This window comes from Lobosporangium transversale (genome assembly GCF_002105155.1).
Source record: "Lobosporangium transversale strain NRRL 3116 chromosome Unknown BCR41scaffold_3, whole genome shotgun sequence".
In the NCBI taxonomy this organism is placed as follows: Eukaryota; Fungi; Mortierellomycota; class Mortierellomycetes; order Mortierellales; family Mortierellaceae; genus Lobosporangium; species Lobosporangium transversale.
Window position 1 is genome coordinate 48,260 of NW_019028981.1, and position 24,425 is coordinate 72,684.

The following is a 24,425-nucleotide window of genomic DNA, read 5'->3' on the forward strand; positions in this document are numbered from 1 at the left end:
ATCAACTGAGATTTAGCCAATTGTTCTATTTGTTTTACTATATAATTATATTTTGGAGTTGCTGGCGCATTTTTTATTTTTTTCCCTTTCCTTTAGCAATCCTACAGTCAACACTTTGAAGAATGCTTCTGATAGTTCATCTTCCAATCAGCTTTGGAAAAACAAGGCTTTTAACCAAATCTAGACTTTGGTTAGTCTCTCTTATCACTCGGAGGGATAGTAGTTCAAAATCACACGAGTATGTATTATTTATTATCAATATAGATGGATTGATGAGTAATCTTCAATTTGTCCATTCTCCCAAGCCTGCGGTGGGTATCGTCGGAAAGGAAAGGGGAGATGGAGTGGATGAATGCCTTAGATTTCAACGGGTATAGTCACGGGCACCGGAGCTCGAGTACCCCTCACATAATACGAGGGGCGTTGCCATTTTCTTGCCCCGCATGTACGTCTCCGATTTCTGATAGCAGCAATCGTGCCTATAACAAATTGCTGTGATATTAGGCGCACAGAAATCATTATTAGTAATGTTAACATTGAGGGATTGTAGTAAGAGATTTCAGTATTGGTATGATTGAAAGCAAAAAGTCTTGTTTACATGTGCTGCAACCAGAGGTTCGCGAAAAGGTAACAATAGCCCAACTGAAGATTGTTCATTGGGAGGTCAAGCAGCTCCATGGTATTACGCATGTACAAGGCTTCATATCCTAAGGGCATGAAGAGCACATCACAGCAGCACGCGAACAGAAGGCAATCAAAGTCAGGATTCATACAATTTGTGTAAATGAAGCTGAGTAATATCTAACCGATAATCAGAGATGGTACCTACCACTAGCAAGGAAGCCAATTGCGGCAGGATTGCACACATCAGCGGCGAGTAATCGATCAAGTATGGTTTCCCATCTTGCAAGACAATTTACGCCTGTCTCCCTCCAGAGTATCGACATCTGCGCCCGAGTCCTTCACCCCATCAACCGCAAACGGTAGACTACCCTTTTCTGTGAAGCAGTCAGGGATGTAAGTTTCCTCAAACCCTGCAGGCGTTAGTAGCGGATCCCTGGCCTTGGACGGAATGGCACAAATAAATAGATCTGTTATGTGAGTAGGCTGTTTAGAGGATAGCAAAGAGATAAGAGACGATCGCATTTTACATACTAATGGTCAACCGCTCAAGGTCTCTGAAACTCCCACGATGATATTTTGGTAAGGCTTTCATCGTCAGCAGATTCTGGTACTAGATACATCACACCAAGCACACCAGAAAAGGCGAGTGGTGAAAAGGGTATTATTCAGACTTTCCACTCCTTTCCGCCTTGTCCTTGCCAAATGATAAGGCAGAATGTCGGTGATGAGGCGTGGTGGCCGATAGTACTTCTCTTCTTTCGGTTATTGCCGCGTCTTTCTCGCACTCCTTCACAGTCAGTTCCACGATTCAATTGGATGGAGTCCTTTTTTTTTTTTTTTTTTTTTTTGTGTATTTCTGGATGTTAGGGTATTTTGAATTTAGAAGTCAACTGTGTTTTTCTCAAACTCTGACTCTCTTGCTATTGCATACGAGATATTGGTCCTTCCATCGATTATGAGACAAGGGATCGCCTCCTTGCGTGAGTGGACAACCTCGAGCCTTAGTCCTGACGTTCAGGGATTATTGCCAGATGTGAATGCCTCCCCCGTTGCAAAGTATATACCGCAGAAGCTAAAAAGCGGATCAAGATAACCCTTTTGCATTGCATCTATTAATGATACTAATACATTTTATCATCTCAATGACATAGATACAGGGAATTGGAGCATTGACGCCGAGGTATGACCAGGGATACTCAAATAAATATTAATTGATGACAGCATATACATGAAAACCCAAGACTTGGCTAGAACCAAAATTTTATTACAAGAAAGAATGAGGCTGTTGGCTTTAGATCAATTCTGTAGCCCTTTTGTCAAGCAAAGTGATCCATAACTTAGCGCCATAGTGACTTCAGTCATCAAGCTGTATCAGTACCACAAGGCTTTTGAGAACAGAAAGAGTTGGTGGGTAGCACCCTGTATGGCGGCGTCTAGTGAATATACTGTAAATATACTTTTTAGAGTGCCATCAAGGGCTACCATTAAAGAGTTACTTTATTTCGTACCCCTTCGTGTATACCTAAATGTTTACCAGAATTGCATTATCACTACCCATGCATGTCAATGAGACAATGTTCTTTTACTATAATTCAACGGGTTGAGTACTTGTACCAATTTAACTTTTCTTTGATCAAGTATTGATGTCATGCTTCGAAGTTTGGAACTAAATTCTTATTCATTATTATTTTCTGGTTTAGATACATCTACATGACAACGAGAACACTATTGGGCCACCATGTGGGTTTTCAACCTCATTAGGCACGGGTGGGGAAGGAGCACCGATCCGGACTCTGTCCTCCGAAGCAAACGATATTTCACCTGCGCCTGTAGGCAGACAGACTGTCTCACGGAATGGATGCTCTAACTGCACAACAAGTTCTTGCATCCATTGTCCATACTCCACCCAACCTAACCTCATTCCCGTCACTTCGTTCCAAGTCTGAACCAGTGTTCGAATTTGTTCCAGCGAAGATGAAGACGATGACGATGAGGAAAAGATGTCGGATTTATTCTCGCTACCTCCTTCTGCCCCTCCTCCTCCGTCTGCAGAAATCCGGATCGTGAACTTTTGCACTTCTGGCCGCCGAACCAACGATTGAAGAGCCCTCATAAACACAGAGTTGCCACGTGTTTGTGGGGTCATGAACCAAACCAACTCATGGAACCAAAGCCCATCAACTGCCGCATGTTGCGCCAACAACTCTAAAGATTGAGCTTGCACAAACTCAGCATCAATATTCAGGGCTTTGGCTACTCGGCTCAATGATTGTAGGTACGGGCGAAATGAGTCGTCATAGGATGTAATCATTAATTGTGTTTGGTCCATCCTTCGTGTACAAGATGATTCGAGACAATGACCCCTCAGGTCGTTCAACCGTAAAAGAACTGGCTGGCGGTGGTCTTTCCTTCTTAATTTATCAAATGTTAATCCTGTCAGGGCACCACTATCGCTACCATCGTCATCGTCATCATCATCCAAAGCAAGTGCAGCTGCAGCTGCAATCGCCTCTGCTTCCAACAACTCTTGTGTCAAAAATGACCACCATTCCGCAAAATATACTGTCTCACAAGCTAAATCCATAGTTTGAAGAGATACAATGTTATTAAGGATCACATTGTGCATGGCTTCGAATGTTCCCATATCTGTTTTAGGGGCTTGGTCAATGTCCAGTTTTCAAGCCCCACTAGATGCTGTAAAAACACAGTTGGCGGTCGACAAGTCCTACGTTGGACTTTTCGAATTGCTGCTCGTCGAGGTTGATCCTTATCTTGGTCGTCATGGACCTGCCAAATCACCCCCTCTGCAGATTCGAGGGTTGAGACACTCAAGTTTAAATACGTGAGCTTGCCAAAGTTAGGGATCTTGTCCTGGAGTGAGTACATCATCTGGTGCAAATCAGAAATTTGAGTCTCGAGTTCTCGCAATTCGCGACAACATGCGACTACAGAGGCGAAAGTCTGGGCATTAAAGTACCGTGTCCAATGCCGGATTGCCAGATGACGCAGTGTAATACTGTTGTGCAGCGACAGTACAAAGTTGTTATTATTATTATTGTTGTTGGTGGTGGTAGTGGCGATAATGTTGCCAGCAGTATTCTTCTGTTCCTCGGCTAGCTGTAGAAGGCTCTTAGAAGCATGTCGCCGGAACTCAGTTAATGAAAATGATTCAACAGGCCCCTGGGCTTCAAGCGATATTTGATCCGGGAAAAGGTAACCATCGAATTTCTCGACTGTGAAGGACATTAATCCTCTATGGCAGATATACCCAACAATGGAAGGAAACTTGGTCTTTTCTGCCTTTTTATGCCCACCACCTTTCCATCGTCTTGGTCCGATTGAGTCAATTCATCAGGGTCCCGATCAAATATTGTGCAATAGCCCCCGCAATCGATTGTCAACTCGCGCAAAGTGGATGCATGAACCGCTTCACATAACTCCTAGATCTTCTTCTGTCACACCACTTTTGAAATGCCTTTCATCGTCATCTTCGTCATCAGCATCGGACAATCCTCTCTTGCACTCATTGGCGTTATCATCACGAGGCCATGCTAAGCGGATCTTGAGTTTGATCAGACATTTATACTCGACCAGCATGGCATAAAACATTCGGGCGTCTTCTCTCTTGAAAAATTGTATCTCACAACTCTTCTCGATAGGGACACAATCTCCATGGTGTTGTTGAATAAACTCCTTGAGTCGCTGTGCTGCAAAGATGTTACAAAAGACTGCGTTATGTGATGGACATAGCCACAAGATCCCTTCGCTCATAGCAAAATTACTCATCTGGCAAAGGACTCGTCCACCTAGGATTTTGGAATCTGTACACAATGCTGTACTATTGTTGGCACTGCTGTCACCGCTTGGGCTGCTGCAATAGATCGAGCCATCACATCATGTGGGCCCAAAAATCAGCTGCTTGAAGATTAGGGAAAGCAGATTCATACTCCTCAAAATCTTTCTCGTCCACTGTTGGGTGTTCTTGAAAATCCAGTAATGCTTCACGAGCACGCGTAGTTGTTGTCAAGAACCGGATGGCTGCACGGATCCGTCCTGCAATGTGTGAAGGATCGATTGGTGCATTCATCATGGCATCTTCACTGCTATTTCCAAAATACATTGAGGAATTGGTGATTCCGTTGGGTACAGTAGGGTCATGACTATCCTGAAGAGCACGTAAAAGGCTGAGCATTGGAATCGTATACACAGACAAGAATTGGTCTAGATCAGCTAGTCGGAAGCCGCCCACGCCAATATCATCCATAGGATGATGATGGGGGTATTGGTAACATCGATGATAATAAGGTTCCTCGCTATCATCCCTCATTTCGGAGTCTATAGAATCATTTGCTGGACCCATAGGAGAGTGCTCTTCTGTACACAGATGAAGTCTCAATGGCCATTCATCTTGCCCGCCACCATAGTCACACATGAAATAAAGTCGAAACTCTAGTTCTGATAAGCCTTGCGTTGCAGACATAGACGCCCTGTTATTCATTGTCTCAAATGCATGCACATCATGCGTATCATGTGTATGTACTTGTGCATATGGATGTGCATGCGCATATGTTGACTGCAGCCAACGTTCCCTATAGCGATTGTAGCTCTTGAGGGTTGGTAAGATCACAAATAAACTTGGGGCAGCAGCAGCTGTTGCTGTTGTCACTGTTGTTGCCGAATTACCATCATTCCTACCACTACGTGAACTATCATCATTGTCATTATCGCTGTCGTTATCATGATCATCTGGAATGCCAGCCTTGCGTTGTTTCAGAAGCATCCTACGGGCTATATGCTTCAGTTCGCGATCGACATTTGGATCATGCAACAGCAACATGGAGCTGAGAGGTTGATGCTGCGGAGGGGTTGCAATCCATTGAGAAGAGTTGTTTTGGGAGGAATTTTGGCAAATATGGGCAATATCATGATAAATGTGTCATATGATATTGATATGGCTGGTGATGGTGATATTGTGGGTAGCTATGTCCGAAGAAACCCATGGTTGTAAAAGAGGCAGAATGCGTGTTAAAGAAAGTAAATAATAGTAAGTGTAATAAATGAGGAAGGAAGGTGAGTGGATTGATGAGAAAAAAAAAGAAAAAAAAAAAAAAAAATAAAAAAAAAAGAAAAAAGAAAAATGGTGTTATTGGCTGTTGAGAGTTGGAAAATATGGACGTGGGTAGTAATTGACAAGTGGAGGAGGTGGGCAGTTTATAGTTTATTATTATCGTGATTGTTCTCTGGAGGAGAAAGGAAAAAGGAAGGATAAAGTAAGAAACGTTTATCGAAGGTCAGTGCTGCTCTCACAAATGGTGAACAAATGTACATTGTACACGTCTTTTGGTTTTTTTGGGCAGGACTAACCGAAAATGTCAAAACCACGCTCAACCATCCAACGTGAGCTCTTTTTTTATGTATCATGCAAATGCATCAATGCATTGATACATTGATGCCAATGGAGCCATTCAAAAAAAAAAGGAAATGAGCACAAAAAAAGGATGCCAAGGAAAACGCGATTAGGGACCATATTACGACGTTCATTTTTTTGCATGAAGCTTACAAGATAAATGGCCAAAGTGACTGATTCATAGAGAAAGTATGGAAAAAAAAAAAAAAAAAGAAGTAATGGTAGCTTTTCTGCCTTTATTTTCTCGAGTAGCCAAGTCAGTATGGGATAATTGTTACATCTGAATTCTGTACACTTTATTGGAGGTTTCCCTCTCGTTTGTCGATGGGTACAAAACGTAAAATAAAAAAAAAGGCGTGTGCGCAATCTCCTCGCAAGCATAATGTGAGCCTTATCACCTTTTTTCTTTCTGTTTGGCACATGAGCAACGAGCATTCACTATTCTCGCAGGATGGGTCGGCTCCTGCATGTAGGAGGACCAAAAAAAAAAAAAAAAAAAAAAAAAAAAGATGATGTGTTCAATCCTTCTGTCACAAGAACAACTCAATCATGACCTAACGGTCTTTTTATTTTCATTGCTTTTCACGCAGGATTATGCATGCGCAAGTCGGGTTATTTTTTTATTTTTCGGCAATCTGTGGTGAGGACAAAGGAAAGAGTGACATTTATCAAGCATGTGTATATCCCTATGGAGAAAGGAGCCAGGAAATTCACCGCGTATGGATGAATGCTTTTTTACTGAAATATGATTCAGGGTGTGTCGAATTTAGACTTTTTTTTTATTTTTAATCCTATATTTTTACTGGTCCTCCTCAAACACGCGAGGAGCGATGATGCAGCTTAGCTGGTCGGGCTAATTCAGGCACCACTGGCGCTGGGATCCATCCTTGTACGCCAACAGCCTTTTCTGCAACCCCGGCTTTAGTTTCGGCCTTGTTCTCAGTCTCAACCACAGCTTCAAACTCCTTACTATCTATACTCCTCCTATTTCTGGTCAAAGAGCTCATTCGCCTCTTACTTCCTCGATTAATACTGGCCATCGACACGTCTTCCGACGGTTCGACGCTGTAAGTCTTTGACACTAGCCTTGGCCTAGCAGAGCTTGAAGTACGTTGGTATGTATCAGCACTGCTGTTATTGCTGTTGTCCTTGCCGTCACTACCGATACTCATGTCCATGTCCATGTCCATATCCGTCTCCGTTCTTGGGTATCGATATCCAAATAACTGATTTTCCTCGTCCATCATGGCCATATTCTGATCTGTTTCTTCTTGCTGCTGCCTTCGTCTCCTTCGCTGCTGCTCCTCTTGGTTGTCAGTGCGCTTGCGCTCGTCGTCGTCGTCGTCGTCAGAGGAGGAAGAATGGTCATAACCCCCAAAGAACGAGAACGTGAATGATTTCCGATGATGCTTCTTTTTGGCCCGCTGTCTTGCTGGTACTACTGTTGTCGCGCCAGATGTTGATGACAATGACGATGATACTGCTGCTGCTGCCTCTGTCGCTGTTGTTGCATTCATCATAGTTGATGCTGAAGATTCACTTCGTGAACGGGCTGTAGCAGCAGGGAGCCTGGTTTTGACTTCTACTCCTCCCTTAGTATTTGCAGCTGAGGTTGATGACACAGGAGTGGTCAGTTTGAGATCTAGGACTTCGTCCTCTGAGCCAAGATTCTTTACAGGCTGAAGCATGGTTCTGAGGATGTGGTATGCCACATCCCTAAAAATTTTCATTTATCCAAGACGCGTTCAAAAGAAATGAAAAAGGGGTTGTTAATGACATTGCTCAGAAAAAATATAAAAATAATAAAAAAAAGTATTGGCCATTACCTGTTACCCCAGTATCGGAAATGGCTTCGCATCCCCAAAAGATACTCATTCGTATATTGGTCCGCAGTTGACTCTTGTAAGACATAATCAATTCGATATGGTAGTTTAGTAGCCTTTCCTTCTACATGGACTGTCCTGTCTTTCTTTTGCTCTTGCTGTTTAGCCGCCTCTACGTTCTCAATCTCCTGTGGGAACGTATCAGCATGTGGCTGTTGGTGGTCCTCATCTTCTTTATTCTTTGTCCGGCCTTGTGCAGACGAAATTGATTGAACCATGGGTTCCTGAACAACATTTGACTTTGCGCCAACACCTTGAGCCTTCTCCTGGACTGTTGCACCTCTCTCCGTTCCTAAATAATATTCCATATCCATTAATGATGGTGTGCAATCATCCTCAACGGACTCGTCAATGCTACTGCTGTTGCTGTTGCCGGACAGCACATTCCTCATGTCTTCTTCTGCAGCGTCGGCCATTACCCTTTGCTCATGCTCACGTGAGTGCTGTCCATCAACTCGGCTGCTAACTCGACGAGGACCCAAGGTTGGTCGTTGTTTGGCTGATAATGTTGCTGGCGATGGTGATCCAGTGGTTGTATCAATATCCGCTGGAGAGCTTGTTGATGTTGATGTCTCTCCTGTTTCTCTTGGCGCTAAACACGTTGCCACAGTGGCTGCGGCTATGTATTCAGTGCAAGAGGCATCGCCATCCATAATCATAGGGTCTTCTTTTATATTGTGCTCATTCCCTGAGGGACCTGAAGAGGATGAAAACGAAATAGCCTGTACTTCTTCACCAGTACGCTGCTCAACTTCATCATCATTTCTAGTAGCAGCAGGCCCGTCCTCATCATCTTCTTCATCTTCTACAGCCGTGTTTTCTCCACTGTTGTTATGGTTGTTACTATTGCTGCCATTGCTACTGTTCGTATTCGTGTTCACATTTCCAGCTAGCCAACGCCCTGCTTTTAATGACATGGTCATTTGAGAAAGACTCGATAACGTTGGGATAGATGGTCTTGGCAACGTGGGCACCTTGTTCTCCCAGAATGAAGAAATAGACCCTGGAAGTAGTAACGATGGTAATGAGGGCAATGAAAACAAGGCCCCTTGAGAGCTACTATAAGAATTCATCAAAACTGCTGGGACCTTGGCAAAAATTGGATCGATCAAAGGCTCAATCCTATAACCCAAAGGATCAAATGGGTGGAAAAGATTGTGATGGATAATATCGTCCGGTGGATGGAATGTCTCCCAATCAAGGTTCCGCATCACCAACACAGCACCTAGGGGTGACCCCACTGTGAAGAGGTAATGGGGTCTAAATTTGAGTTTTGGAATCTTCCTGAGGAATTTAGGCTCGTCCTGTTTCCTGATTTTGACATTATCACCCTTATTACTCTTCTTGCATTTTTGGCCGAATTGGGATTTCTGGGTTCCTTTACTCTGTTCAGTTGCACTTGTTGCTACTGGTGCTGGAGATGATGTTCCTTTACCTGGCACTGCCGTATTTTGGGGCGAGGAAGAGGATTCTATGGATGTACTTTCTTCTTGGCCATGCTGCATCTTAGTTCTTGTTATTGTTGTGTCAGCTGATTCACTGCGCACTGTCTTTTGATTAGTGTCATCATCTTTGTTATTATCGCCTGCAAGGTCCTCCTTTTCTGCCTCCTCTTCATTGTCATCATCCTGACACGTCAGGATATCGAACATAGCAATGCCACCGAGGGATAGTGCAAAGACTGAAATCTTGCCATTGAAATCTGGATGTTTTTCTACAAATGTATCGTATGCCTCGTTCAGCTCATCAACGATCATTTGAACCATAATTCCTCCAAAGTGGTTGTTAAAGTCTATTTAGTATTATGGAATAATGGAATGGTGTAAGAAAAAAGAGCAAAGTGTAGTACATGTCATTATGAATTCCCAACGCGATACCGACTATAAACTACAATCTGCTTACAGTAGAGGATGTCCGCCAAGTAGTCATTCATAACCATACGGACCTTAGGCACGGTCTTAAGTGAGGCCAAGGCCATGCGATCGTCCACCAAGGAATGTATTTTAGCATGCCATTCAATAGGAATGATATGAACATTTGTCTCAACCTCATGGAAAACGCTTTGTAGAACTGCTTTTGTGTTTTCCACGAGATGTCCAACTAAAAAAGGAGTCAATAGATCAAATGTAGTATCATTGAGATTAGATCTTGGAAGAGAAAGCATGTGCAACTGAAGAAAAAAAGTCTCCCTTCCACCCGGAAAGACCATTTTCCCGACAGCTTTTTTTCACATACCGTTACGTTCGTAATTTCCATACTCTTCCAGTTGACGTCCCATGCCATGCACAACAAACATGACATGGTGGGCAGCTGAAAAAGATTTTTGCAAGAAGATCAATTATTAGTAAAGAATGGCAAAAAAAAAAAAAAAAAAAAAAAAAAAGCCCAAATCGACTCTTCTCCTTTTTAATTAATTACGTTGTTGTTCTTGTGGAGTCGCAGGAACATCTTTCTTGTTGGTGGATGGAGGGGAGTCTGTGCATGCTGTTGTTGCAGGAGTGGAGGGGGCGGTGTCACCATGCACTTGTTCAGGGCCTACTTTTGTCAGAGCCATTGTTTTTTTTCTTTTGTTGTTATTGTCAGGATAGGTTAATATTAATAAAAGCGTGTGTGATTAAGAATGCAAGGCAGAATGAATGAATGAATGAATGAATGAATGAATAAAAAGAATGAATAAACGAAATGAATGAATGAATGAATGAATGAATGAATGAGTGAAAAGAATGAAGTGAGCAACAAAGAGATGAAGAAAAAGTAAAAAGAAAAAGAAGTGAGAGAAGAGAAAGTCCAAATGCAATTGGGCTGATCTCTCCGAGCATGGGATAATGCTCCGCCTCTTCCCTTCTCTTCTCTTCCCATGTATCACAGACCTTTATCCAGATGTCTCCAATACAAGGAGGTGGACATTACTCCACTCTTCATTTTTACTATCACATCATGCCTGCTAAGCTATGGATCTGTGCAGTATCAAACATTCATGGACAATATTGAAGACTGAACGCAGTGAATGATGATGGACAATCTTGTGTCATTAAATAATTTCGCCAGTGTAAACAGCTCATGATGACAAAGGACTCAATAAAAGTAATTTTCCACAATCATCTTCATTCTTTCCATGTTTGCTCTCTTGAGGACAAAGACTTTTCACGTTTTTTTTTTGCTTCCTTTTCAACTTGTTTATCAATACGCCTTGCTGAGCTTTTTCTTTTTCTTTTTCTTTTTTTTTTTTTTTGCACATGTTAGCCCAACTTTAAAAAAAAAAAAAAAAAAAAAAAAAAAAAAAACAGATCCAGACATTTGTTTTCCATTTCCTTCGCTGCTAATGCGAAAGAGGGTCTACATGTCTTTGAAAGAGAGAAGGGAGGAAGCTATTTCTTCACAGACACAAAAATGTTCGTCCTATATATTTTTTTTTTAATTCAGGTTGATATTGTAGTTGAATATTGATGTTTTAAATATCACGGAGACATACAAAAAGGAAAATATACATATCTGAACCGCGAAACATCCGGATAGATATTGAAGAACCAGAACCCCATGGTTCATGACGTGTGCTGAAGCACATAGCGGATTACAAGCGCAAGAACAGGTAGCGCAAGCACAATCAATGTAGGCAACGAGTACCCCGCATTTGTCTTGAGCGGAATCCTGATACTCTGCCCTTTCTGATCTTCCTTGCTGTTAATGCCAATATCCTCAGCTGTCAATTGAGATGGGAACTTTCCAGTCGTATAGAACTTCTCCATCAAATCATCCTTTTCTTGCCATCTTGCTCGTAACCACTCTACAAACTCTGGCTCGCTCTCTGGAATGTCTTTGACCGCAAATCGACGAAGGTGGATATTAATCTCACGGGGTTGAGCCTTGTCAACATACAATCCTGGCAGTGGATACAATTCTTGAGGAATTTCGCCATAGTGGACTCCTGAATAGCCTACAGCCGCGTCGTAAACGTACTCCACTGATCCACGCAACTTGTTGAGGCACACAAACATTCCGCTCGTACGGGGTAACAAAACATGACGGTGATCTTTCTACAAAAAAAAAAAAAAAAAAAAAAAAGAAAAAGGAAATGAAATCATCATTAGACCATTCCAACCTAAGCTGCCGCCTTTTTTTTTTTTTTTTTTTTTTTTATTACTCGTAAGGATATAATACTTACCAGACCAGCTTTCTGTGCAAATGCGCTTGAGCGCTTACGTGTTCCCCTTGAAACAACGGTTCCTTCAGGGTAGACAAGGAGCCAAAGAGGATCATCCTTACGAAGACGCTCCAAGTTACTTTCAATTGCCTTCTTGTCATGTGCCCAGTCGTTACGTTTCAAGAAAATGAAATCAAAGAAACGCATACCCTATTTTAAAAATTAAGTTATTAGTGTATTTAGTGGATTAGCTGTGTATTCTTAGCATGACAAGATATAGTGTAAACGATCAACAGACAACGATCTCTAAAATGCACTTACCCTTTGAGAAAAAAAAAACATTCCCAGAACGCCAAGAAGTCCGGGAGCCCAGAGTAAGAAACCGGAATACAGAGGAATAGATTCCAAGGATGAATGAACACCGAGGCATGGTAAAGTGAAAATAAAGTAGAATAAAATAAAACGTTTAGTTTCGTGTCACTGTTCTTAATGAATCGTGTCAAATTGCCAGGCATCAATGCATCTGTTTGCTCTTGGCATTCCCCAAAAAAAAAAAAAAAAAAAAAACGTTTGCCAAAGGATGTGATTTTGACACCCCGTAATTTTTTTTTTTTTTTTTTTTTTTCATTGCATGTGAGTCTTTATTAAGGTTGGGTTAGAAGAAAAAAAAAAAAAAAAAAAAAAAACTTACCAGCCAAAGACCGGAATCCAGGTCAAGTCACCACGAAGAATAATCTTGATTCCCCTGTCCTTCTTCGCAAGATGAGCAAAGCACCAGAGGTAGATCCAATCCGAATAAATCTAATCCAAACCCAAACCCCATCGTTTTTCTGTTAGTTCAAAAGAAAAAAAAAAAAAAAAAAAAAAAAAAAAAAGAAAAGGAAGGCTTGATATGCATGTTGAATGTGCTTTTGCGCCTTTCTCTCCTTCGTCCAAGGTCACTTGAGCACTTCAGGAGAGAAGATTTTTGCGCTTTGACAATAACCTTGAATTAATGATTTTAATCAATCAACATTCCCATTCCCCCAATTGAAAAAAAAAAAAAAAAAAAAAAAAAAAAAAAATATCGCTTGTTTGTTGAAGATGCATGTGCATGTGTCCTTTCTTTTTTTTTTTTTTTTTGAAGTACCTGATGGTTCGCGACAAAGATAAGACGATCGGGTAGATCCAAAAGAGTTTCGTCCGGATGATACTTTTCATTGCCGTCGTCTTTGTTTTCATTCCCGTTACAATCGCTGGTGCTCTTTTGATGTTGATGATGATGAATTCGTTTACCCTGGTAGACCTTCACAATTTCTCGGATACTCTCATCTCCTGTCAAGATAATATCTGACGGAGCAAATAACTCATTCATCTTCAGCATCAATGCTCCAAAATACACCGTCGTTCTCTTCATATGACGACGGTACACTCCAGGAGCCAAGATAGACAACGGTATAGCCATCACCTGGGTCATTGAAATCAATGTAGCACCCAGAACGAAATATGTAGCCCATACAAACGCTCGGACCGTTTTATAAACGGGATTCATCTTGGGCCCCAACTTGCGAATAGGTTTCTTGATCGCATCATCTTCTGCCCATTCGCTAAGTGTGCCTTTCTTATCACCCTCAACATTAGAGCTGTCGCTGGTCTTTGACGATGTCGTTCTAGAAGTAGTCGTTGTTGTTGAAGTGGGGGTCTTAATGCTGCTACTAATGCCGTGGCTGGTTGTCATATCATCGAAATCGGATATCTTTTTTTTTGTAAGGTCATTGCCAAATCCTGCTGTTTCTGCCACTGCTGTTGCTGCCGCTTCCCCCGAAGATGGACCTAGTTTTGAAACGGTCATGTCCGCACTGATGGTGATCTTGATATTACAGTCTCACTAGTAATTATCAAGCTATGAAGAATCCAAAGAGTGAAAAAAGAAAAAAGAATGATTTAGCAGAAGAAGAAGAAGAAGAAGAAGAAGGAAAGAAAGAAGAGTTATCGTCGCTTCTGTTGTGGCTGGAACAGTTGGTCTTGGCTGTTGTACCTTCACAGTCTACAGGTAAATTATTGAGGGGTATATGGGCGAATGGTCTGGAAAGCAAAACCGTTGTCCTCTTGACTCTCAGATGTAAATGCATTTGCCCATTTCCATCAATGTATTGTCATTAACATTTTAGGCTCATGTTGATTCTAATAGGAGTTTTTTTTTTTTTTTTTTTTTTTTTTTTCCTTTAGAAAGCAATGTACTATTTTCACGTCTTCACTTCACTTCTCAGGGGTTACAAAGGTCTGACCTTTAATACTCGTTCACTCTCTCACATGCTTATTCCTTAGGATCTGTCTAGCCCTGTTTGACTACTTTGGCACTTGCACTTCCGTTTTGTACTATTTGCAAGTCAATGTAATCTTTGAGAATACAATCGCTAAAACAAAGTCTCTTTTCTGAGTACAATGAATTGAACAGAAAAAAAATATCAACAGTTTATTGTAATGGAAATAAAATATAAAAATAAAAAGATTTGTGAATCAATCTATGTCAAGATAAAGGAAAAAAAAAAAAAAAAAAGAGAGAGAAAACAGGACACATATGCTATAGAGGATATATTATGCATTGACTTTATGACCAGACATCCTCCTCGTAGCGACCACGTGCACGTAACTCCTTGACATAGGTTGTAGCCTTCTCTTCCGTCATCTCACCGCATTCCATAGCAATGTTGATCAACTTTTGGTTCACTTCACGAGCCATGTTCTTGGCATCTCCACAGACATAGAAGTAGCCTCCCTTGTTGTGGATCAAATCCCAGACAAGTTCCTTATGTTCTTCCATCTTCTGTTGGACATAGACCTTGGGCAAGCCTGGTTGACGCGACAAAGCCGTGATTATCTGGGCTCCTTCAATATCCTTCATCAGCTCGGGCCATTCATCCTTGTACATATAATCTTCATCCTCACGACGGCATCCAAAGAACAAAACTGTGGGACCAACTGTTTTACCATTCTTCACATCCTGTGCACGATCCTGAATAAAACCTCGGAAGGGTGCGACTCCTGTACCGGGACCGACCATGACTACAGGCAGCGAAGCATTACGGGGCAACTTGAAGTTGGAGTGACGGACATGGACAAGAACCTTGACACCACTCTCACCAATCAGATGCGATCCTTGAGGTCCAGAGATTTCATACTTTGGTTCAATAGCACCACTCTTGTTGATATGTGCGTGACAATTGTGCAAAAAGTTTGTAGCTAAACCATAGACAGTCTCTTCAGGTGCGACAATAGGCTTATAATCCAAAACAACTGCAGTCAAGTGAATTGTCGTAGGATGAGCCTTGGGTGATGATGAAATCGAATAGTAACGAGCCTGAAGACGTGGGACTGATTCAATCACCAAATCAAAAGGAATTTCAATAGTCTGACCAGGTCCTAGAATTTTCTCCAAAACAGCGCCCAGGCTGCGACGGGCGTCAGCAACGTTGATACGGAAGGCCTCTTTATCAGAACCCCAGAGAGCAAAAGTCTTGCTTGATTCCTCATTTGGGGCAAAAGGCGTCAATTGACCAATGAAGGCACGCGAAGGGGGAGCAGTGATATCGATATAGTTGCGAAGAATAGCACGATAGGTTGTAGGGACAGGGAAGGGCAGCTTGGTAGAGGCAGGATCAACATTAGAAACAGTAATGACGGTATCAAGCTTGTTGGTCAAACCCAGGATCCTTGCCAACTTCTCGACTTCTAGCTCAGCATTAATGGGCCAGACAGCAATGTGATCACCAGTCTGGTAGGTGATGCCAGACCCAGAAATGTCGATCTCCATGTGCAAGCAGTGACGGTCAGCAGTAGCAGAAAACAATTCACGAGAGACGGCGATAGGTGCAGCGTAAGGATTCTTGGCGTCATAGGTAGGACGACTATGCAGTGACATTCCATGTCATAGAGAGAATAAAAAGCAATAATAAAAACAATAATAGACGATCAATATCAATACTAACCAAAAGAACATATCTCTCCCTGAATAAAGATTCATTTTCAGTTGAACTTACGAGCCGAGCATAAGCTTGGGTTCTTGATGTTCACCATAGTAAATCTTTGTTAGGCCAGCAGCCTCTTCATTAGTGTATTCTTGAATCTTGTAAGTAGCCTGACGAGGTCCAGAGTTGCCAGCCAAGAAATCGATGCCCATAAAGTCACAGACGGCCTTCCACATGTCATCCTTCCAGCTCAAGAAGTCCTCCTCTAATGAGCCATCATCATCGCCCTCTCCACGCTCACCAATGCGGGTAGCACCGAGTTTCCGAAGTTTCTCATCAACACGTCTGCCGACAGTGTTGTAGTGTTCATAGGTCTTGTTACCGAGTCCAAAGATAACAAAGTGCAAGTTGGTAAGAGGCTTCTCATCATCATCATAGTTACCAATCGAGAACTCGGGAACATCCTCGCCAGCGACCAAATGCTCCCAAAATTCAACAGCGTTATCAGTAGGTTCACCTTCACCATAAGTAGCAAGAACAAATACAGCAAGATGATCAGAGGGCAGGGTATCCAACAGGTTCATATCATAGTCTTCCAAGTCAGCAGTCATGGTCTTGAGGTTATAGCGTTGAGTTCCTTCCTTAGCCAAGCGAGAAGCATAATCTTCGGCAGTTCCAGTTTGTGATCCATAAAAAAAGATAACGGTCTTGTCCTATAATATGTAAAATTAAGTTGATAAAAGAACAAAAATGCAGGTTAGCCTTTTGCTTGCCACATAAAACATAAAAATGATGTGAGATCAGGCGCATATTGCAGCTGATGAATGGATGGCGATGTGGCTTGGATGTGAACATGCACAATGTTTTCAGGAATGCATGCAGGACAGGCACAAGAAAACACAAGTGATCGGCTTGCCAAATGTACCACCAACAACCTTTAAAAACCTTTTATTTTCCCCTGTCTCAAGAAAAGAGTTCTCTCTTTTTTTTTTTGTCTAATTTTTTTTTCTCGGATCGGCCGGTACGGCTGCATCGGGTGGAGGGAGGATTCTTTTCTCTACTCTCTTTACTGTATTCTATTATTACTTTCTCACCCTATCTCCAAATGTACTTCCTTCCCTCGTTCCTCTTCTATATTTGAAGCTTCTACTGTGAATAGATTTTCAATATTGCAATGAAACGTTGTCGAGAGTGGGGCCATTAAAAATACATAAGTTGTAAATGTATGGAAATAGAAAATAGAAAGAAATCGAATATGAGGCTGATGAGACTGATCTTGTCTTAAAGTCAGACACCATTCGATCCTCCCAATACAGAAAAAAAAAAGAACATCTGTTCTGTTCTACTCTGTTCTGTTCTATTTGATGAATCTCGTGCGAATAAAAAAAAACAGATGTGTGCAATAAAACCCTCGATCACACCACTTTCATCTTTCTCACTTGCAACACCTTTTCATACATTGACACACACACACACACACACACACACACACACACACACACACACACACACACAAAAAAAAAAAAGAGTTCACTTGCCGTTTCTTTCATCTTTTCAACAAAGTCTCGAGTCTTCTTTACGACTTTGTTAATCTTGAGAGCAGGGGCATTGGGCTTTTGTAATGGCACAAGGGGTTGTTTTGACAGAGGCTTTGAGGAACCTGATCCCATCAGCTTATCCTTGAACCAATAGATGCCAGAGCCCACAAGCACTGCACCCAAGATGGCGATGTCGAGAGTGTCGATCACTGCGTCCGACATGGTGATGGCTGGGTTAGAGAGGGAGTGTTTGTTGTGAATAGATGAATGAATGAAAGTGAATGTAAAAAAAAGAAGAAAAGAAGAGATGAATGAATGGGAAATAAAAATGTTTAAAGTGAAAATTTTAGTTTATGCTCTATTAAATAAAACAAGAATTATAAAAAAGGACGGAGTTATAAACTTGAGTGAAGGATAATGAAAGAACAGTCAGTCTATACACGAAAAGAGAAGAAAGGTGTTCATGGCCTGATTGCTTTATACATGTACATGTACCCTGCTCAACGCTGTTTTGGACCCATCCAAGGTGCCCTTCTTTCGGACCATTTGTCTGACAAGCTCATGTAACACAATTGTCAATCTGTTAAGCCACGTCCCTTGGCAGCCCGTGAACTCTAAGCCCAAGTCTTTCAAATACATTTCTATGTGCAGTCTGCATGTCCAATAGTGCTCCTACACGATAATCACTCCAATTAGACGACATGCAGTATTCTTGAACGCCAAGATTCAGAACTCAGCTTGGGAAAAAACTATCAGCCTTGATTTTAGATCTAAAACTCCATGTGAATTACGCTTTTTTTTTTGGGGAGGGGGAGGCAAGAGGGAAGACAGTAAATGAAAGGACTTTCACAATCAATAAAGCTTTGTGATGAAGCAAAGTGACAATTAAAAAATATCAAAACATTTCAATCCATGCCAATTGTTGTCTATTAAAAAAAGAAAAAAAACCTGTAATTTGCTCAAATTAACGTGGATAAACTATTTTGGAATCCACATCGCCCCTATTAGTTTCTTTTCCCCTAACATTTGTATGAACAAATGTATTACATCTTGGTCATCCTTTCTTGGCAAGTATTAAAGTATTAGATGGGATCAATGCAATGATGTATCATCACCAATTTTTTTTGTTGTTACATGTCAGGTTGAATAGGCACGGACCTTCAGTTTTAACAGAAATTCAATCCAGAAGCATAGCCTTTTTTTTTTTTTTCTTTTCGTGAGAAGGCTGTGTAATAATTTGCGATTCATTGCGAAGTAATGCGTAGTGAAAAACGCAGTGTATTTTAAAAAACTGTTGACAGCACAATATTAAATGTCTACTAAAAATGGCTATCCTATCCTGATTCTGCGGGAACCAGAAAAAAAAATATAGCTCTTGAAACGGATCAAATCGGTTGTGTGCATGCATGTGTGTGATACGTAGAAGGAAATATATATATTTTACAATTTACTATTTTCTCAATTCCTTTTTTAGTTCCAATAACTTCTCGTCGAAGCTTATGCATAACATTTCAGAACATCATAACCAATTCACCAGTTTATTAAGCTCAATTGGTGGATTGAACGCAGGCAGTTCCCAAACAGAATTAGCTGACCAATCCTCCTGTATATTAAGATGCTGCTACATAGAACACCATCTACACGTTCTCACCTCCCTCCATTTCTCCTCCCTCTCTTCACCCGTTAAAAAAAAAAAATCTCCAAGACTCTTGCTTTACCAGGCTTGTGCTTTCTTGACATAAACCCCTGACTAACCCGAGACACTGCCTAATACCCTTTTCCTGCAACTCCCTTGTAAACTGCTTTGGTCCATTTTCAATCAATTTTATCAGGTCCATTAGGTCTTACAAGCGCACTGACACTTAAATCTGATCTGGAAACCAAACAATAAACGTTCTACTCAAGTATTCATGTTCAAGCTCTTCAGGTTTTTTTCAGGTAGATTTATACCACAATACCACAAATGTAGAAATAAAACTGTGTCACCAGGAAATGGTTTGAAATAAGTTATTTGTTGAGGTACAGGGTGTCATTACACTTGTGCTGTGAGAGTCAACTATTCAAAATCATACGAGTAGTTGACTTTAGAGAAGCCTTAGTCATCCTTGTAGCAAGTAAACTTTTGTTGAAAATACGTATTCTATCCTTGTCATAACATACACGCCTACACAGTAACAATCTCCTTCAGATTTCACCCGGATAGAATGGACTTGTTATCCCCTTTTGCATTATCATGCCAAATATAGCAGAGGCTGTATTCATCAGAGAACTTCGCAGCCTAAAACCCAAAGCGGTGAGCTCAATCTGAATAACCAATTCTGAAGTGCACCATATGCATCGGAGAAAGAAAAGGGTATATTTGAAGAAAAAGAGTTCACAAAGAATAATTCTTTTGAATCAACAGAAACTATCGCCCAATAAACCTGTATTATTATTGTTTTTCTTTCTTCTCTAGTGTTGATTATTACTTGCTGCTTCAGAGGAAACAACTACTAACTCAGAAGCAAGCTCAGACCCTGAGTCGGGCTTATTCCCATCGGGCTGCGCCATAAGGATCGCCTTTAGTTTCTTGGATGCTACAGACGGACTAGTCGGAAGTTGCGGCGATGTCACTGATGGCGATAGTAATGGAGAAGTCATGGATGCACTCGATGCTGCTCTTGGCGAGAGCGTAGCCGAGATGGGATGGGAGCGAGGCGTTGTACGTCCTGTAGTACTCGTTTCTGCCCCGGGCACAGGGCTAGTGGACAGAGAAGGCAGGGAGGGCTTCTTGGAAATTGTGCCGCTGCTATGACTGGGTGAGGGTGGTGGTCGTGGAACAGTCTTAGGAGTGGTGCTGCCTATGCCTTCGATGGTCGAATTACGGCGGTTACTTCCAGTCTTTTGAACATTTGACAAACCGTTGTTGGATTTACTCTTGACCATAGGGTTTTTGCCACCATTGTCTGTTGTCGTAATGATTTTTGAAGGTGTTGCGACTGCGGCTGATGTTGATGCCTTGTTGGGCTTGGCTGTGCTGGCAGATGCAGTCGACGAAGTCGATCCTGCTTTGGAATTGGAATTGGTTTTGGTCTTAGTGATGACACTTGGCGACAAATCTGTTGAGCTATTATTGGCTGATAACAAACATTTCAGCCCTGACGTTAGATTCTTTTCCACTGTTGCCGCAGCTGTACGGCTTCTGGGTCGATTATTGTTGCTGTTACTGTTGCCACTGCCCGTTGTAATGCCTTTAATACTTCCTTGACGCTTTCCAGAATACCCGGAAATAGCATCCACAGACGAGGACGAGGCGCCATTCTTCCCTCCATTCCTCATTGTTGAGGATGCAGGCGAAGCAGGCGAAGCAGGCGAGCCTTGAGGATACAGGCTGGCCTGACTGACTGACCGTGAGCTGCTCCTGGACGAGCTGTTTGTAGTAGGTGCTATGGGTGTGCTTCGGGATCTGATCCGATGGGACTGGTTCTGAAAGAGATCATCCAGCGCTACACTAGGGTTCCAAGGAGGTCGAGTCGATGTGGAAGATGATGAGGTATAAGGGGTCTGCAAGATGTTTTGCTCTTCTAGTCGCTGCTGAAGTTCTGAAGTGAACTTTCGGGTATCTTTGGGTATCGATTGTTGTTGATGTTGCTGTTGTTGATGTTGCTGTTGTGATGGAGGTTGAGCCATTGGCGTTGGAGTCTGCGTCTCCTTGCTCTCGACTTGTATAGGTGGCCGAGGCGATGGTGCAAGTGTGAGTGGCTTTGGGGCTACATAAGGCTGGTGGAGCTCCGGGGTAGCAGGCGGTGAAGATAAAACATTCTGTTTTGGTTTCTCTGCCTCGGGCTCAACTTGCTCTTCAGCAATCCCAAAACCAAGCTCCATTCCCAGTGACATGCCTTGAGTTGGTGCTTGGTCATGACCCCATGTATGAGGCACCTGCTCTTCCGATGGAAAGTCAGAATCGTTCAACTCTGGATCCTCCATTGCCAATGTAGACAGTTGACCAGTACCCCTCTTCAACTGGTTGTCCCAGTTGGACGATATTGGTGAAGTAGCGCCCCAGCCTCGGCCTTCCATGTCCGATTCTGTGCGCAACGTTTGAATGGTTGTCTGTGCCTCTTCTAGCAACTGTGCATACTCCTTTGTATTGGAGATCATCTCGACAACTTTTCCCTCACATTTTTCTTGACGATTTTCCAATTCTTCTAATGTTGAACGGATCGTACCACTGTCTGAGAGGACCTTGCCAAGCTCTGACTGCATATTTTTGACTACCTGTGCAGTGCTCGATTGAGCCTGTTTCTGGCGCTCCATCGCAATTCGAAGTTGCTCTTGCAGATCGACGTTCAGCTCCTGAGTTGAATTCAGCTCCTGCTCAACCTCATTCAATCTCTTTGAGTAAACAGAGACTTTGTTCTTGGCATCCATAACCTCAGTGCCCATCTCTGCCATTTGGTCCACTAATCCATCCAGCTCCTTCCGGAACATTCGGAGCTCACGACGACATCCATCGAGTTCTTTCTGAAGAGACTCGTTCTCGCTTGTCAAAGCATGGACTTCTTCTTCTGATCCGGACAAATGCGCAGAGAGCGCTTGAGTTTGCTTTACGCGAGACTGAAGGATCATGTTTTCGTCCTGTAAGGCTTGAATCTATTTTTGTCAATATGGGAATGCAAATAGAGATATATAAATGATATCGTTGAGCAAAAGGAGAGGGAAAAAAAAAAAAAAAAAAAAAAAAAAAAAAAGAGCGATGAAGAATCTAGAGTTGATTGGGCAATCTTTGTCCCCAAATAACAATAGCCACGGTAGTAAAGCTTTTACTAGCTCGAGGGAAGAGGAGGGAAAAAAAAAAAAAAAAAAAAAAAAAAAGGCTTCTATTTACCTGAGCATATGATTGCCGCTCTGCACGTTGGGCCTGCTCTAGACTTTGTTGTAGCTCCAATCCAAAACGTCCTGCAAGATTGAGCTGCTCTTTCATCATTTGGTGTTCAGCGTAGAATTTCTGTTTCAAGATCCCCGGATCCTGGATTCTTTCCATTTCAGCCCAAAGATCGTCTTCTTCAGTCGATGCCTGTGCTGCTTTTGTGTATATTTATATTTTGTTTATGCCATGAATGTGTTAATGAGGGGATATTTTCTAAGTGCATCTTGAATGTTGGACAGATTTCGAGATAGGGAAGACCATTATGCAAAGTGCACGGTTCCCCCTTCTGTTTTTTTCACATCTGCGTTCCTGCTCTTGCATCTTCATCTATTACTTACCCAAGACGTCTTCTTGGGACAGATTATACGGCGGACACGGTGTGTTCTATCAGAGGAACAAGCAGCAAAAAAAGAAATAAGGGGGAGGATAGAACCAAAATATGTTAACTGTCAGCTGTTCTGTTCATAGTATTTTCATCCTAAATCGTTGAATGTGGGAAGTGGATGAAACAGTGCTTCGATAAAGACGTTGAAACGCTTTCAAGTTTTAAGCCAAGTAAAGAAAAATCACATTCTCTCTGCTTGCTTGTTTTAATGCAATCTTATGAATAGATTTTTTTTTTCCTCTTAACCTTCTAGTAGACAGACAGGTCAAGGGCCTGATTGGATAACCAATGAAGATAGTAGATTAAAAGGCGTCTGGATCCCCAAGTTCCAGAAAAATTAAAATGACATCTTTTATGATTCAAGAACCAGTGAGACAGTTCCTATTTAAATCTCCTTTTGTGTTTTGAGATGGTTAAAGGCTTGTAAGATTTGTAATCTGTAGGGGAAGCGGGCGCGAACTAAAATCAGATGCAATGCGCAGGACGGCTGGATAAAAACAGACAGACGCAGGGGAAAGAAAGAGAAAATACAAAAAAAAAATATGGGTCCAGCCAAGAGGAGGAAAAAAAAAAAAAAAAAAAAAAGGATACGATTTGCTCGCCCTATGCTCTTTTGTTCCCCTGTGGTGCCCTATCAATTGTCTTTCATGTCCTTGACCTTGACCTTGTCCTATTTTGTACTCTGCAATCATCTCACAGCACAAAATAAAGATGATGTATAATAGTTCATTCTGACCCAACAAAAAAAAAAAGTATTCAGGCTATAGCATCTAGCTCTGTTTGTTGTGCCTCGGAAGAATCCAAAAGAGGAAAAATGAAAAAAAAATGCGCCAGGAAAGATTCCTGAAAGTAACAATATTGAGGGACCAAATACAGATTCAGGACTCAGAGTTCAATGGCGTAGTTAATTTTTTACCTCAAAAGATTGTGTTCGACTAAGGGCAGAGGTTGTCAGCATCTTTTCGCTCAGCATATGACAGGTTGGCTCGATGGGTCGCTCTCTGTCCCAAGTATATCTTTTTTTTTTCCTCTTTTCTTTTTTTCTTCTTTCTTTCTTTTCTTTTTTCTTTCAGAGGAACAGCAAAAGTGTTGTATTTAAAGTGAGAAATACATGAGGCAGAAGGTGTGGTTCATTGACAATCAATTTTGCTTTAGAATGTGGAGATTCAAACAAACAAAAGGGGTTAAAAAAAATTAGCAACAGTGTGCTACAGCTAAAGAGGAAAGTGAATGAATGTGTTTGTATAGAAATATGTCGTACTATGTGAAAACGAATGAAAGTGTCGGGTGCGTGATATGAATGTGAGTTTTCGTATTTTGCTGGGATATGGTATGAATGTGTATTTGTGGAGAATATGAAAGGAGATGTGTGTGGAGATGAAGAAGAGAAAAGTGAAGAGAGAAAGAGAGGAAGAAAGTAAATGGGAATGATAATGATGCTTCGTGTTAATTTGCGTGTGGATATTTTGTTCACCGAATGAATCTTAATTACGGGATAGTTCATCTTGTCAATTTTTGTATTACCAACCTCAATAGTACTTTTTTTGAATGAGTGAATGAATGCTAATCCATTATCCATGCTCACTGCTCA

General features: G+C 41.7%; 5 protein-coding genes across 5 annotated transcripts; all 5 read right to left on the reverse strand.

The window, feature by feature from the left end:
* Positions 1–2,290: 2,290 nt before the first annotated feature.
* On the reverse strand, positions 2,291–5,479 carry BCR41DRAFT_345561 (hypothetical protein; the record flags this gene model as incomplete). Its single annotated transcript, XM_022022743.1, is given in 5 exon segments — positions 2,291–3,270; positions 3,354–3,909; positions 3,939–4,064; positions 4,084–4,492; positions 4,518–5,479. Coding segments are annotated over 5 exon segments (3,003 nt in total), but the record flags the coding sequence as incomplete, so codon positions are not given.
* A 1,309-nt stretch (positions 5,480–6,788) lies between these two features.
* On the reverse strand, positions 6,789–10,669 carry BCR41DRAFT_383363 (hypothetical protein). Its single transcript, XM_022027453.1, has 5 exons — positions 10,333–10,669; positions 10,150–10,224; positions 9,817–10,014; positions 7,858–9,706; positions 6,789–7,747 (listed from the first exon to the last, which is right to left on the reverse strand). Exons 1-5 carry the CDS (start codon positions 10,466–10,468, stop codon positions 6,844–6,846), a joined length of 3,162 nt encoding a protein of 1,053 aa, XP_021885293.1. The 5' UTR covers positions 10,469–10,669; the 3' UTR covers positions 6,789–6,843.
* Positions 10,670–11,456: 787 nt separating this feature from the next.
* BCR41DRAFT_367209 (acyltransferase-domain-containing protein) lies at positions 11,457–13,772 on the reverse strand (the record flags this gene model as incomplete). The annotated part of the gene is made up of 5 exons (XM_022026282.1): positions 11,457–11,948; positions 12,077–12,265; position 12,377; positions 12,747–12,856; positions 13,185–13,772. 5 exons carry the CDS (start codon positions 13,770–13,772, stop codon positions 11,457–11,459), a joined length of 1,380 nt encoding a protein of 459 aa, XP_021885294.1.
* An 821-nt stretch (positions 13,773–14,593) lies between these two features.
* BCR41DRAFT_345564 (hypothetical protein) lies at positions 14,594–17,974 on the reverse strand. Its single transcript, XM_022022744.1, has 3 exons — positions 17,541–17,974; positions 16,075–16,715; positions 14,594–15,942 (listed from the first exon to the last, which is right to left on the reverse strand). The coding sequence occupies exons 1-3, from the start codon at positions 17,760–17,762 to the stop codon at positions 14,646–14,648; spliced, it is 2,160 nt and encodes a 719-aa protein (XP_021885295.1). The 5' UTR covers positions 17,763–17,974; the 3' UTR covers positions 14,594–14,645.
* A 3,637-nt stretch (positions 17,975–21,611) lies between these two features.
* On the reverse strand, positions 21,612–22,148 carry BCR41DRAFT_299604 (hypothetical protein; the record flags this gene model as incomplete). Its single annotated transcript, XM_022020529.1, has 1 exon — positions 21,612–22,148. A coding segment is annotated over one exon (537 nt), but the record flags the coding sequence as incomplete, so codon positions are not given.
* Positions 22,149–24,425: the final 2,277 nt, after the last annotated feature.